At 30.8% G+C, this 14,672-nt stretch overlaps 1 protein-coding gene and 1 pseudogene across 4 annotated transcripts; both read left to right on the plus strand.

Moving 5' to 3' along the window:
• Nucleotides 1-1,306: 1,306 nt before the first annotated feature.
• On the plus strand, nucleotides 1,307-4,362 carry LOC104724277 (alpha/beta hydrolase domain-containing protein VTE7-like). 4 transcript variants are annotated; one of them, XM_087474204.1, is made up of 11 exons: nucleotides 1,307-1,423; nucleotides 1,842-2,073; nucleotides 2,152-2,249; nucleotides 2,383-2,480; nucleotides 2,675-2,724; nucleotides 3,155-3,250; nucleotides 3,351-3,440; nucleotides 3,514-3,606; nucleotides 3,687-3,782; nucleotides 3,887-3,952; nucleotides 4,024-4,362. In XM_087474204.1, exons 2-11 carry the CDS (start codon nucleotides 1,897-1,899, stop codon nucleotides 4,150-4,152), a joined length of 993 nt encoding a protein of 330 aa, XP_087330330.1. In that variant the 5' UTR covers nucleotides 1,307-1,423; nucleotides 1,842-1,896; the 3' UTR covers nucleotides 4,153-4,362. The 4 variants fall into 4 exon arrangements, 3 of the variants coding, with proteins under 3 accessions (XP_087330330.1, XP_087330331.1, XP_087330329.1); XM_087474205.1 differs by having other exon boundaries at nucleotides 1,329-1,436; XR_015571902.1 differs by lacking the exon at nucleotides 1,307-1,423 and having other exon boundaries at nucleotides 1,665-2,073; nucleotides 3,692-3,782.
• Nucleotides 4,363-11,810: 7,448 nt separating this feature from the next.
• Nucleotides 11,811-12,933, plus strand: LOC104728353 (uncharacterized; annotated as a pseudogene).
• The last annotated feature ends 1,739 nt before the right edge of the window (nucleotides 12,934-14,672 follow it).

The following is a 14,672-nucleotide window of genomic DNA, read 5'->3' on the forward strand; positions in this document are numbered from 1 at the left end:
TTGCATCGATCGACGCATGCTCGACAATACGTGGAAACCCTAGTTGCATTGACCGACACCCCCACATGGCATCGATCGATGCTCCTAGGTCAAGCCGCGCCGTCCTCGCACTGCATCGACCGACGCACATGCCGAGCATCGTTTTTCCCCCAAGCTTCTCGCCGGATCTCCGTTCCTGCAAACACCAGAAACAATCCCAAGCCACAAGAAAGCTTCCTAACGCCTCATACAACATTCTAACAAGCCATGGTCATGCACTTACCTTTGCCAAGAAGTTTTTGAACCTTAAACAATCAAGAACACGGTCCTATGAAGCTCCTACAATGATCCCAGCTACAGATCTCTACAGAAAACGCCTCCAAACGCCAGAAATCTCCAAGAACGCTCAAGAACACTCAAGAACACTTTTTCTCCCTTCTTTTCTCTCAAAAACGGCTCAACTCGTCGAATGAGACAAAAACACGACTCAAGGGTTTTTCCTTAACCCAAAACGCATCGTTTAACTTAAACTCGTCCGCAGAAAACAACCTTGCATCGACCGATGCAATCCCTAAACCGGGATTTTGGTTCGTGGATGTTACAACAGAACACATGATTGATAATAGCGATAAAACACATAACATTGCAGAACACATGATTTGCAAATCGATCAACCGAATAAACAAATCCAAAAACCCACATAAATTGATACAAGATACAATAGAATTTGAAACAGAGTAGAACTCAATAGACAAAAATTGATACAAGATACAACAAAAATAATCACCTGTGAATGTCTCCATGAAGTCTCAGACGGAGGAGATGAGTAGCAGTTTAGGTTTTCCAACTTGAAGAATGGGGATTAAATCCTGATAAATAGTGTTTATAGACCTTGTAACTGGAAAACGAACCGGCGGTGAGAGGTAAAAGCAACAAAGCCAAACAAATTTATTCGTTATAGTGAGAGATCGTAGGGATAGGGGTTATGCAAAACAACTCAACACTCATAAGGTTTTGATCAGATTTTGATCGGATTTCGGGTAAAATCTGATCGGGTTCGGGTATCCAAATTTCAGAAATCCTAAATCCATTCGGGTTTTTTTTCTTTCGGATACGGATTCGGTTCGGATTTTTCGGATTGGGTTCGAGATTCGGGTTTCGGGTCCGGGTATTTTGCCCAGGGCTTAGTGATACTCTATAATTGGGGTTCTGTCATTTTCTTTATTAGTATTTTATTATACAAGTTTTATTTAATTAATTAATTTTTTTTTTTAAAAACAAACCTATCAGATGATAACAGCTAGATGAAAGGGGTCTAAAACTGGTTATGAAATGTCAGCCGCAGAGACACTGCTTCATTGTTTGACAAAAAAAAAAAAGACACTGCTTCATTCTCTCTCTTTCAGCATTTTATCTTTTTCCTATTTTTACTACACAAGTTGAGGTAACGTTAACAGGTCTGTTAGTGAATTAGATTAAACTTCTGCTGTTGTGTAAATGTAACTAGGGAATATTTTGGATGAATCTTTTTTTTTATGTTAAAAAAAAAAAGTTACGGCGAGAAATTACCATTTGGAAGATATTATTATTATGCACGGCGATTAAACAAAAGTTCTGTGGTTTTACTTTCTTTTGTCTTTAAGCCTTCGTTACTAGAAAACGTGTGAATTGTCAGAAAAACTTGTGTGGTCATTTCAGAAGGAAAGAACAAAAAAAAAAAAGTAAATTTAAATGACAAGATTTGTACTTAATGAGAGGAAAGAAAGAAAAAAATATAAGGAAGTTGGGTAGTTGCAATTGCATTTTGGTTATTGTCCAGTAGCACTCTTTTCTATAAATAGTTACTCTCTTTAATGTCACAGAAAAAAATCAAATAACCACCACAGATTTTAACACACAACTTTCTTGGAGTGAGACATGATGGGTAGCTTGAACATGGTCTCTCCACCACCCCCGGCGACGAAATTCCGGCAACGGGTAAGGGCGAACGGAGATGGGTTTCCGGCGTTTCTTCCGAAGGAGGTACAGAACATAAGAGACCCATTTGCAAGAGCTTTAGCTCAAAGGATTGTACGAGTTCCTGTTCCTCTTCAGGTTCTTCTTCTTTTCTCTCTCTCTCTCAAGTGCAATTTCTCGTTTTGTTATGAAAGAAAATGAAAACGTCTGTTGCAGATGGGAAACTTTAGAGGCAATGTAATGAGTAGCTGCATCAAACCACTTGTTCAATTACACGACAAAAGTCCCGTTGTTCTTCTCCACTGTTTCGACAGGTTTTTTTTTTTTTTTTTTTTTGAATCTTTTTACCGGCAATATAAAGTTTTACGAACTCACTGTATCTGAATTTTACTGAGATTTTAATTCTTTTTTGTTGGATTTTTTTTGTTTTGTTTCTTTGGTACTTAGTTCGTGTTTAGAATGGAGAAGGACTTATCCTCTGCTTGAACAAGCTTGTCTTGAGACTTGGGCTGTCGATGTTCTTGGTTGGGGCTTCTCAGATCTTCGTAAGATTTCTATTTTTACACAAATTAATCAAGATTCTTGAGAAATGGATTTTAGAATATATATATGAATTGTAGAGAACTCACTAATTTAATAATTATTTTTAATAATTTAATCGATTTTTGACTGATATAAATATATATAAAAAGAATCAGTCACAATCAGTCAAGAACTCACTAGTTTAATGGCATTGTAGAGGTACTTCCACCATGTGATGCAGCAACTAAGCGACATCATTTATTCGAGGTCAGTACTATTAAATTAATTTTATTTACTTAAATAAAAAAAACTGTGTTACGCAATAAAAAAATGAATTTGCTAAATCATTTATATTTTTGTTTGGGGACAACTATAAGTCTATAACTATACACTAAATTAGATATTATCGACGAATACAAATTTGTCTCTTCACTAAATGACAACAGGATATAAAGTTGTGGCACGTTGGGATTGTCTAGTCCTTGAAAATTTCTCCATGATTTTGGAGATATATTTTGTTGCTTAGTAACTAATTAGTGATACAATGTCAAATTAGCGACTATGCACTTGGTCCATTAGTATGTGATCGTTAATTTAGTGATTCTCTGTCGCCTATTATCTGTAATACTTACCTGATGTTATATGTGGTATGGATTTTCCCCGGTGGTTGATTCTGTTATTTCGTTTGAATTTTTAGCTTTGGAAAACATATATCAAACGACCAATGATTTTAGTTGGACCAAGCTTAGGAGCAACCGTAGCTGTTGATTTTACTGCTACTTACCCCGAAGCTGTAAGTTTCAAGCAGTTTAATTATCACAATCAAACTCTTTTGGATTAAACATCATCTCAAAAGCTCACTCACTAAATCTGATTATTCCCACGCTTTTCAGGTTGATAAATTAGTTCTCATTAACGCCAATGCATATTCCGAAGGAACTGGTCGGCTTAAAGAGTTACCAATATCCGTTGCTTACGCCGGGGTTTGTCCGAAAACTCGTGTTATTATACTCGATCTTTAACGTTTGTATTATAATATGGTTGTTGTTCATTCAGGTTAAGTTGTTGAAGTCATTCCCTCTTCGCCTTTTGGCCAACGTGTTAGCCTTTTGTTCGTCACCCTTATCCGAGAACATAGATTGGACTAATGTAAGATCATAACTCCTTTTTTTTTTTTTTTTTTTTTTCATATATCAAAATGATTTAGAAATGAATCTGCTTTTGTGTAGATTAGCCGGTTACATTGTCAAATGCCATGGTGGGAGGATGCTATGGTCGATTTTATGACTAGCGGAGGCTATAACGTTGCGTCACACATCAAACTCGTAACAAAAAACACTTCACATAGTTATTAAAATTAACAAAAAGGCAAATCAGCTTACATATTTTCTGATTTTGTTTGTGTTTTTTGGATGTAACACGCGCACAGATCGAACATAAGACGCTTGTTGTATGCAGTGAGAACGATCAGATTGTCAGCAACCAGCTCTCAGTTGTAAGTTTCCTTTAATCCAAACGTCAAAAAATCAGTTAAACAGTTTCTTAATGTTATCAAACAAAATGCAGAAATTGTTGTGTGAGCTAGCAAATGCGGTTTTCCGAGAAGTACCAGATTCCGGTCATCTTCCACACGTTGAGAACCCTAAACACATTGTGAAGCTGATATCAGATTTCGCCAGTGGAAAGATCAATTGATTCCGTATACTGCAAGTCTGCAACTATGGTTGAAGCTCGTTGAGTGGAGTGGCTACAGAGGAAGGAGTTTGAACTTATGTATTATGTATTAAAATATAGATAGATTAGTTTAGCCTGATGACCATTGGATGGCCAAAAAGAGAAGCTACATAGTATAATTTTTACATCATTTTCGTAAGCTAAGTTATAAGAGTATTGGTTTAATTTCAAGATTTGATGAAAAAAAATTGGGGTCGAAATCTTTAAACTGAATCTAATTGGGAATTGTATTTGGTAAAGACTCTTCAAATATCGAACTAAATTATTGGACCGTGAATGAGCCTTACAAACTGAGGTTATTCTTTGGAAACTTACTTACTGGCTTCATTTGGGCTGGGCTCATCGTGAGAGTCAAAGAGATGGTAACTTAAAAGCTGTTTAGATATTTCTTTTTTCAAAAGCCAATTTAGGTCAAAGGGCTATTATTAGATATTTGATTTCTAAATCAATGTAGAATTATAAATAATGGAAATCAAAACATATGTATTTTGAAGTAACCTGTTTTATTTTTGGATTTGAATCTTTCTATCACAGATAAAGCTGAGTAATTTTGCGCTTGGGGAGAATCGATTCCTGGCCTAGACCAACAGGACGACTCTTCCATCAAGGCTAGAACCAATAGCCCACCACCTCGTGGTTAGGTGTGTTTTTTTTTCTACATGAAAACTCATTTTTTTTTCTCTAGTTATACACGCAAACGGAAAGTAAACTTATTTTTTTTGTTTACGTTGTTATTTTTTTGTTTACGTTGTGGTTGCCAGTTCTAGGATAATGTAAAAAATTTGCTTCATGAATCACCACAAACAAAGCTTTCCTCACATTGAATGAAACTTTTGGTAGATACTAGGTACTATCCACGCATATCCGCGGGTTGTTTTATTAGTTATGTTAATTTATTTTAGTTTATGTAATAATCATAAAACTATGAGAATTTTCTGAGAATATTTTTTTATTAAAGTTTTTTAAAATGGTATTTCTGAAAAGTGGTACTGAAAAATATGTATTTTTGAAATTCTCCCTAAAAATACATACATAACAAACAAGATGTATTTTTGATGTATTATGCAAACAATCAATAATACACTTTATTTATTCAAATCATACAATATCAAAATATACCATTTATTTAAAAATATTGTTAATGATAAAAAATTACTTTGATATTCAAAATTTACCTAAAACATTTAATAATCAAATTCCAAAATTATTTTTGAAGTATCAATTATATATATTTCCTATAAAATCATACGAAATATAAAAAAATTCTAACAAAATATATAATCATACTTTTATTAGAAGAGTTACAATTATAATTTATAGTGTGTTTGAATGAAAATGAACTGAAAAAAATAGTCAATTCATAATTAATGTAATTTCAGTTTCAATTTAGTAGTAAAATGTAGATTTAAAGTATAGATTAATGCACATTATTATATTTTTATTTAATTAAAAATATATATTATTTTCTTAGAAATTAAATGCTAAATGGACCAATAAGGAGAGAGTGAAACCTTATAAAATCATATGAAATGCAATAAAAATCCTAAAGATTAATTTAATTTTTAATCTCTTTTATATTCACCTTAATTTAAGCTATATTGCTAGGTTAAATTCTATTGATTTCCTCTTTGTAGTAAAATTTTGGAAATGGATTATCAAACTGTTTTTTATATAGAAAATCATTAAACATTACAAATTTTGAATTGAATAAACATTATAATGATCTTTATATAATTATATTTTGGATCACAAGAACTAAATATAATGATGAGTATACAAAAAAAATGTATCACAAAATTTTTGGAGGTAAGAGAGAGTTAAATAATTTGAGATAATAATTCTACTATATATACATGAATGAAGATGATTTCTTTAGCTTGATTCCCCCCCCCATTAGGCTTTGATAGAAATTAGTATCGTTGAATCTGCATTGATAATTGTTTTTTACAGTCACCAAAATTTTATTATACATATGTAATTGAAAATTAAAAATAATAAGAAGACAAAGAAGGAAGAAAGAAATGCATAAAACAAAGAACTAAAAATGAACAAAATATAAGATAAATCTAACAAAATACATAATCACACTCTTACCATGAGTTTTGAACCCATACAAGAACATAATCAAAACAAAGAAATTATTTAGAATTTGAGATATGTGGATGATGATGTGAGAATGGTTATTTATAGGATTTCAAGGGATAAAAGTTACATTTCTAAAATAAATTAATTAGAGGAATTATAATTATAATTTATAGTGTGTTTGAATGAAAATGAATGGAAAATAGTGGATGCATAATTAATATAATTTCAGTTACAATATAGTAGTAAAGTGTAGATTTAAAGTATAGATTAATATACACTAGGTTGTTTAGCCGCGATACTCGCGGCATGTTGCGTTTTGACTCTTTTTTTGTTATATTTGATGTAGTTTAAGTTATAGTGGTAAGTTCATATCAATGATTTAACTTTTAGATGACTTTAGTACTAATGAAATAGTAAGGTTTCTGGATCTCAAAATTCCAAGATTTTGGATCACCAATTATCTAAATTTTTTTATTAAATTCATTTTTCTGACAAAAAAAAAAGAATCCTAACCACACTATTTCATTAGTACTAAAGTCATCTAAAAGTAATTGTAATGTTTTATTAAAATATATGTTGCATTACAAAAAAAAACAAAATTAATTAGTATGTTTGTATTACACTTAGAGTTTTAAATTTGAAATATTTCAAGACATAAAAAGAGTAAAATTCATGAATGTAATATTGTCAAATACACTTACTCTTACCATAGCAATTGAACCATTAACAAACATAATTTTATATGCAAATGCCATAGATGATAGATGGATTATAAATTTTTCTTTACTTCCGAATGTCCTACAATAAATAACATCTTGTATTATTAGATTACCATTATTTATACTATTACATATGTAAACGGATATTAATTCCATTATTGGCTCATCTGAACTAATCATTTAGATGATATTTATCTGTTAAACTATGATGCAACTTTTCATCTCCCCACTGCTGAATCTTCTTGACCCCAAATTTGACAACCATCCCCTTCTTCAAAAGTCAAAACATACGTCATATAACATATTAAAAACCTCATTAACATACTGGAAAATGTGAGCAAGAGTAAGGTAAGAATATTGAGATCTTAGGAAAACAAATTTCCACATGTTATTTTCAAATTTATAATTTGAGAAAAATATTGAAAGCTAAATGATGATTTACCTCAAAGCTCTGCCACATATCTCTTTATCTATATGAAACGATCTCTTGAGGACCTCTCTTATACGGTCGAGTTCACAATGCATAAGTAAGCAAAAAGCCTCGTCCAATAATCAAAAACTTGAGAAGCAAACCCCTCTTTGTGAGGAGCAGCAAGTGTCTTAAAAGAACTTGCTCTGCAAGCAAGCAAAGAACAGAATAACAATCAAAATTAAAAGTCTCAGAATTTGAAGAGCATATAGATCTAGGATTAAGTGTTGTTATAAACCTGAAGTGGGTTGTAACTTGTAGAGAGGAAGCATCATATCCACATACATCCCATTTTCCTGTTGTGTTACCCAAATCTTCTAAAACAAAGTAAACACTCTTGTCTCCATAGCCACAACAACACCAGCTCTACAAAAAACCCAAACCTTTTAATACCTATTTTCATCAATCTCAATCGAAGATTCCAAATTTAAAAGCTTTAGATTTTACCTGTGGATTTGGGTCTGAAGCTTTGACAAGAAGGGTCAATGAAGAGCTTAGCTCCGGCGAAAGAGCTGCCCCCAATCCTTTCAAGGCAGCAGAAGGTTGAACCGCAGGTGTTTGTTGCAAAAGAAGCCATGTTTCTCTGCTTGTTGTTATGAGTGGACTATGTATTTTGTTTAGTTGGAAAATCTGACTTAGCTCATTTGATGGTTTCTTCGTTTAGAGGTGGAAACATTTCGTTTACTTTGGTTAAGCAAACGAAATGTGGTGATGTCTTAATGTTTACTTACTATTTATAATTAAATAATGTAAAGCATTCGGAATTAATGCATGACTAATGAGAAAAATTACAAACGGATAGAAACGTTCAGAATTGTTAATGGATTGGTCTTCAAGGTTAGTGCATCCCAATTAAAAGAAAACAATAACTTAAATTAGGAGTAATTATGAAATTAATGTCTCCTTCTCTTACGACTTAATTACAAAAAAATCAAATTTCAGTTATACAAATTAGTAAATTACTACTAATAAGAAAATTAATTTGTACATTTATTACTATAAAAATTAGACAAAAAAATAAAAATAAACAAAAAAAACCAAATGGACCAATAAGGAGAGAGTAGAAGCTTACTTTTATGTATATGATTAAAAAGTACTTGTACTTAGTACTGTTTATGAATTTTAAAACCAGTTCTTGGATCATATATTAACGACAAAAGCCTTGTCCATTTCCCACTTGATTTGGAGATACAATAATGGAAATATCTAGGCTTATTAATTGTCAAATCTCTAAAAATTGTACTTGTAATATATATTATGAAAGTTGCTCAACTCTCTTCATATGAGTGACACATCAACAGTGGAGAAAGTGACACATGTCAACCCAAATTAAAAGCACCTAAATTAAAACAAATATACTGTATTCAAAATTAAAGAGGAATTTGAAACATCTTCCATGTCTTTTATTCTTTTTCATATCACAAACAATTTTATTATTTATATAAAAAATCTAGAGAGGCTTAGAACATGTTGATGTATTCTCTAAGTAAGTAGATGCATCATCTTAATATAAAAATGTATCGAAAGTAAAACCAAAGATTTGCTTCGTCCTCTTAGGGTAAACCATGAAGATATGAACATATGGTTTAGGCGTTATAATTTTCTCAACAATTTGAAGGATTGCAGCAGTGACTGAGAATTTGGTTAATATTGTAGAAAATTTTATGAAAGTATGTCCTTAGAGAAAGAAATTTTTGTATATAAAAAAGATCAGAGTTTTGTTCACTATGGAATGAAAGATAGTTAAATCATTGATATAATGTTGGTTGAGAAAAATACAAGAGAAAAAAGAAGGAAATTAAATTAAATTCTAGAGATATATTCAAGAAATTGAATAGCTAACAGGAAATGAAGTTGTCTATCTTAATTATAATCATTAAAGAGTTAACCAACCTGCATGAAAATCTTTTTGATAAAAGAGAATTTGAGAGTTCCATGGTATTAAATACAAATATATCTAAATACCTAAGTTTTAGACAAGAATTGTAGAATGTAGGATGTTTAAATGTTTTTATCTACAAATATCATTTTAGAATAAGATTTAGCTTTAAACAAAATTTAGTATTCTTTGCCTCCTCCCAAAAAAAATCTTAGTTTTATTTGTTAATATATAATTTTTAATCTTTCAAATGTGAAAATATAAGAAGCAAAGAAAGTATTGCAATAAATGTATATATAGATATAAACAAACCAGCAGTTAGTGCATGTACTCATCTAGTCTATACTAATAAAAAGTAGAAGCTATAAGCTCCTAAAGCCGTCCACATAGGATTTTAAATAACCAATATAAATTTGACATATCACTTATTAAGATTTTATACAATTTCCAGAATTTTCTATATTAAGAATTATTTTAAACAACCTATCATGATTTGACATGTCATTCATTAACATTTTTTAAATTTACAGAATTTTTTAGAAAAAGAAAAATTTAAAATTTATGAAAATCAAAGAACTAAGCACAATATCCCACATCGGCTAGAAGTTTTTTAGACAATGGTTCAGAACCAGTATAAATAAGATTAATATGCTTCCAACAACGTATGAGCAGGAAAGCTTGATTTATCAGGCGTCCAAGTTTAAAAGTTTTTTTTGGTTTGATCTGGTTTTTTATTTGATCAAATTAAAACTTTAAACAGTTTCAAAAAATATTATAATATTTAAAAATTTTAAAAGTTTAAATATTATAATTATTGAAACTTTTAAAAGTTCTTAGCTTTTTAAAAGTTTTTAAATATTATAATTTTTAAATTTTAAAAGTTTAAAATATTATAAATATTGAAATTTTTTAAAAGGTTCAAATTTTATATTTCGAAACCTTTTAATAGTTTAAAATATTATAAATATTAATGCAAAACATAAATTATCTTATTTATCTACATTTGTGCTTTTTATTTCTTATGAGCTGTAAAACATATTTTGTGTATGATTTTATAGATGAGTTGATTTTTGGGTCTAAGGAAGAAGGATTGACATCGCAAGACCTTAATTTGATGTTTGACTCAAATTTTGAGGTTTAAAGAAGAAAGATGGACGACAAACACACATGTTTTATTAGCTATACATAGGCATGACCATGGTTACGGTTGTCACGATTAAGGTTTATTAACCATCAGTTATGGTTAGAAATTTTTGTAACCTTAACCAAAACCGTTTAACAAACGGTTAAACGGTTACGTTTAAATGCGGTTACGGTTCAAGCGGTTACTGTTATATACGGTTACAGTTATTTGATAATATGATACGGTTGATATTATTTGATGATATAATATAATTGATATTATTTATTTATAATTAATATGTTCTTATAGTGTACTCATATTTCTATATATCATATGATTCATATTAAATAAATAATTATTAGTATATTTTATTATGTTTTTAAAATATTATAAACCAAGTAAGGATTTTGGTTTGAGAAGTTTCTAAACGCGTTGATCTAAAACCAAATAAGTATATAGATAAAATTGTCAATAATTAGGTGTATGTGTTGACTGGTAATCATGAATTTCACAAATTTTACGAGAAAAGAAATGATTTTGTTCTTGGAGTTTGATGGGTTAACAAGTTGTGTGGTAGTCTAAAAAAATGTTTTTCAGTGGAAGAATGTGAAGAAGTTGACGAGGAAGAAGAAGAAAAAGAGTATAACGAAGAACCAAACCGTAAAAGTTACGATGACAATTAACACAAAATTTGACAATGAAAACGATAAGAAAGAATATGAAGAATAAGAAAACATTGAATAAAAAACACGAAAACATAGATGGTAACGATCAATTAAATATGAAAACGAGTTAAATTCATGATTATAAAATTGTTTCGTTCTTCTGGTGGTCAAAGAAAATTGTTTAGGATATGTGAGGTCATCAGTTTGATTTGCCTCGTCTGGACGTTAAATTTATGATTTTTTTTTTATCAGATTTGATTTTATAACACAACTGATTTTTATATTTTAAAAAATTGTGTATCTGAAATTTAATTTTTTTCCTTAGTACTAATTTTAATTTTTTTTATGAGATAATATTTTATTACCGTAATCAATCATATATAATTTTTATCAAAATATATCAAAACCTAGTATATATTTAAAAGTAGTTCATAAAGGAACGAAAGCAAACCAAATCATATTATGGAAATCTAATTGGCAACTTTAGACTGAATAATAATCAAATCTTAAAAAAGGATAAAGCCAAATCTTATCAGATTATTATTTTTTTTTATTTTTTTTATTTTTATTTTTTTTAATTTTCCCATATCCTTCCTTTGGTATATATAATAAACTTATAAACCCCACAAAAACCCATCGGACCACGCTAAGTCGCCATAGGGTATTTGTACAAGTCGCAATGGAGGTAATTACTTGCTAGGACTGCAAGAAACAAACCGATACAGTGATCGACTATCTGTCCGGGGATACAATCTGCATAGAATGTGGTCTCATCCTTGATTCCCATTACATTACATTGTCGACTATTTTGACCGAAATATCTCACATATGACCTCTCCCATCAGGACCAAACTTAAGGTGGGCACGAAGGGTCTCAGGAACCCTAACCCTAATCTCGTTGACAAAGCCTCCACCACAAGCTAGAGGGTCTCATCACCGTCTTGCTCGAGTCATAAAGCTCTGCTAGAAGGCCATCACACGAGGTTGATTGAGGAGCTAAGTTTAAAAAAAAAGAAGGCCAATTTGATTATTAATTAGTAGTTATTTAATTATTATTATATATGCATTGTTTGTATACTTAATTTAGGTATATTTAGCCAAGTTATTGTGAGATTTGATTGCCTTGCAGTTTACTTGCGGTTGATGTATTATATTACAAGAGCAGCATCTCCCAATTATCAGGTTTTCAGTGATCTACCATGTCGTCTTTGAAGCCGATATTGAAGGTGACTCAGAAATTTCAACTATTTAAGATTTAAATTATTTGTGAGCTATGTTAATATATATTTTTTACTTGCAAATTGGGGCTTATAAATCGTGAAGTTTAATATATTGTTCTGCTGAGTGGCTACGGAAGTCGCGAGCCCTGAGGATCAGCTCAAACTTACCTTGTATCTTAAGGCGAGAACTAATATTCTAATTTCATATTGTTAGTAATTTTCTCTTTGGTTTTAATATTTTTTTTTGAAATATGTTAGTTTTGAAATAAACTCTATGTTTTTGCTTTAAAAGAGAAACAAAAACTATTTTTAATATAGGAAATATATATAATTACTAAAATAGCTTCACTGAAATTTACTAATAATTAAAGGAAGAGTCTTTTTTTTTTCTGGAAACTAACATACTTATGAGTTATAGATCTTCATCGCCGGTAGTTGGTTACGCAGAGACGCATGGTAGTGGGCTCTCCTTCTTCTCCAGCAGTGGTGAGGCGTGGTGGATCTTCGGTGGATGCAATCTTGGTCTTTTTCTTGGTGGTTAGCGGGGTTTCTCCGATCTTGGGTTTGAAGACTGCCCGTTAGATCGGAGTGGTGTCTCCGCGCAGCTCAGCCTCTCGAGAGTCTCGATGTGGTTGCGGCGGAAGTCCTAAGAAGATCGGTGGGTGTTCGCTGCGAGTCTCGGCGATTCCAATTTTTTTTTTGGATCTGAGGGCTACTCTAGGGTTTCAGAGTTCAGATCTATTGAGCTTTAGATCTTCTGGACCTTTTGTAGTCCTCAATGGACCGAATTGAAGATGGAGTCGTCTGGTGGGGAAACCGGTGTTGGAGACGCAGGGATTTGAGGGTTCGATTTGTAACCTTTTTTCTTGCTAGGTACGGGAGTTAAAGGGTTAGGGAAGGGGTGTCTATAGGTTGACGATTCCAGGAAAGAAGTTTCGGGTCAGGTTTGCTTCGGCGATGACTCGGCAACAGGAACCGGTAACTCCGATCAAAGAGTTCGGAGTCGGAACGTAACCGCAAAGAAGTCTCTTTTGTTACCGCCGGTGCTAATTGCTCTAACCTTGTGTTCCCTTTACCTGTAGCAGTTCAGATCTCATTTTCCGGTCATCGTCGCCGGAATCTTTCTCACCTTTTTGTAGCCAGCTGTTCTCCGATGTAATCAATTACTATTCCCGGTTTGGGAAGAATGTTAATAAAATAGGAGATTCTCAGAAATAGCATTCAAATAAATTTTTGTTCCAAACTTAGCAAAATATCTCTAAAATTCAAAAAATAGTACTAATTAATTTTTTAAAATTAAATTATTAATTCAAATTACTAAACCATAGCTCTCAAAATTATATCCTAAATATGAAAATGAGAATCCAAACATAAAAAAAAAATTGTATAAATTAATTTTAAATATTTTAATGTGGTAAATAATGTTATTTTTGAAAATTTATGGAATGTGTGTTATAATTATCTATAAAAATTGATTTAGTGCTATTTTAAAGTATTTTTCTAATAAAATATTAATTATATAAAAAAATAACAAAACAATATCTAAAATTATTATAAAGTATATTGCTTAATATTTGTTATCTAAAATAAAATAAAATTAAGTCTAACGCTCGAGACACATCTTTCAACTCAATCATTGAAATCTGAACCAATTAAACGATTCGCTTTTTAAAAAAAATTGCAAAAAAATTGTTTTATGTATTTTCAATAATAACAAATCACCAAAATCTCAGTTTTCTTTTTATAATGTTCTCAAAAATAACGTATGATTTTATATGTATGCATGGTTCTCACTAAACCTCCCTAATCTCTAATAATTCGAGTTTTTATCTCGGATGAAAAAACCAGTTCATAACTTAACATCGGTAAATTTTGTCATATACATGTGTTATTATTGAAAAGATCATGACTTAACATGTGCATGACAATAACACTTGACTTAAATATAGATCATGACTTAACACCCGTAAACATGTGTTATCTCTTTTATAATAAAACAGAAGTACACAACTTTGTTTTGTAAACTATATAATTTTAATAAGTTGGTTACAAATAGGTTATACATTAATTGATAGAATAATTGGTTACAAATTAAATATTGAGTGAAACCTTAATTTATTTTCGGAAGATTCTATTACTAGAGCACGTTGTTTCCAAAAATATTAAACAGAATATTCTAAAAGAATCATATCATCTAAGTTACTATATTAATTTCTTTTATTAAATTATTCATCAAATAAAATCTTTTGATATGTAACTTAACATATTAATTTGTTAATTATCATTATACTTCACCTCTCATTTTATATATGAGTCTATTT

The sequence above is a fragment of the Camelina sativa genome, chromosome 11 (genome assembly GCF_030686135.1).
Source record: "Camelina sativa cultivar CO46 ecotype springtype chromosome 11, ASM3068613v1".
Lineage (NCBI taxonomy): Eukaryota > Viridiplantae > Streptophyta > Magnoliopsida > Brassicales > Brassicaceae > Camelina > Camelina sativa.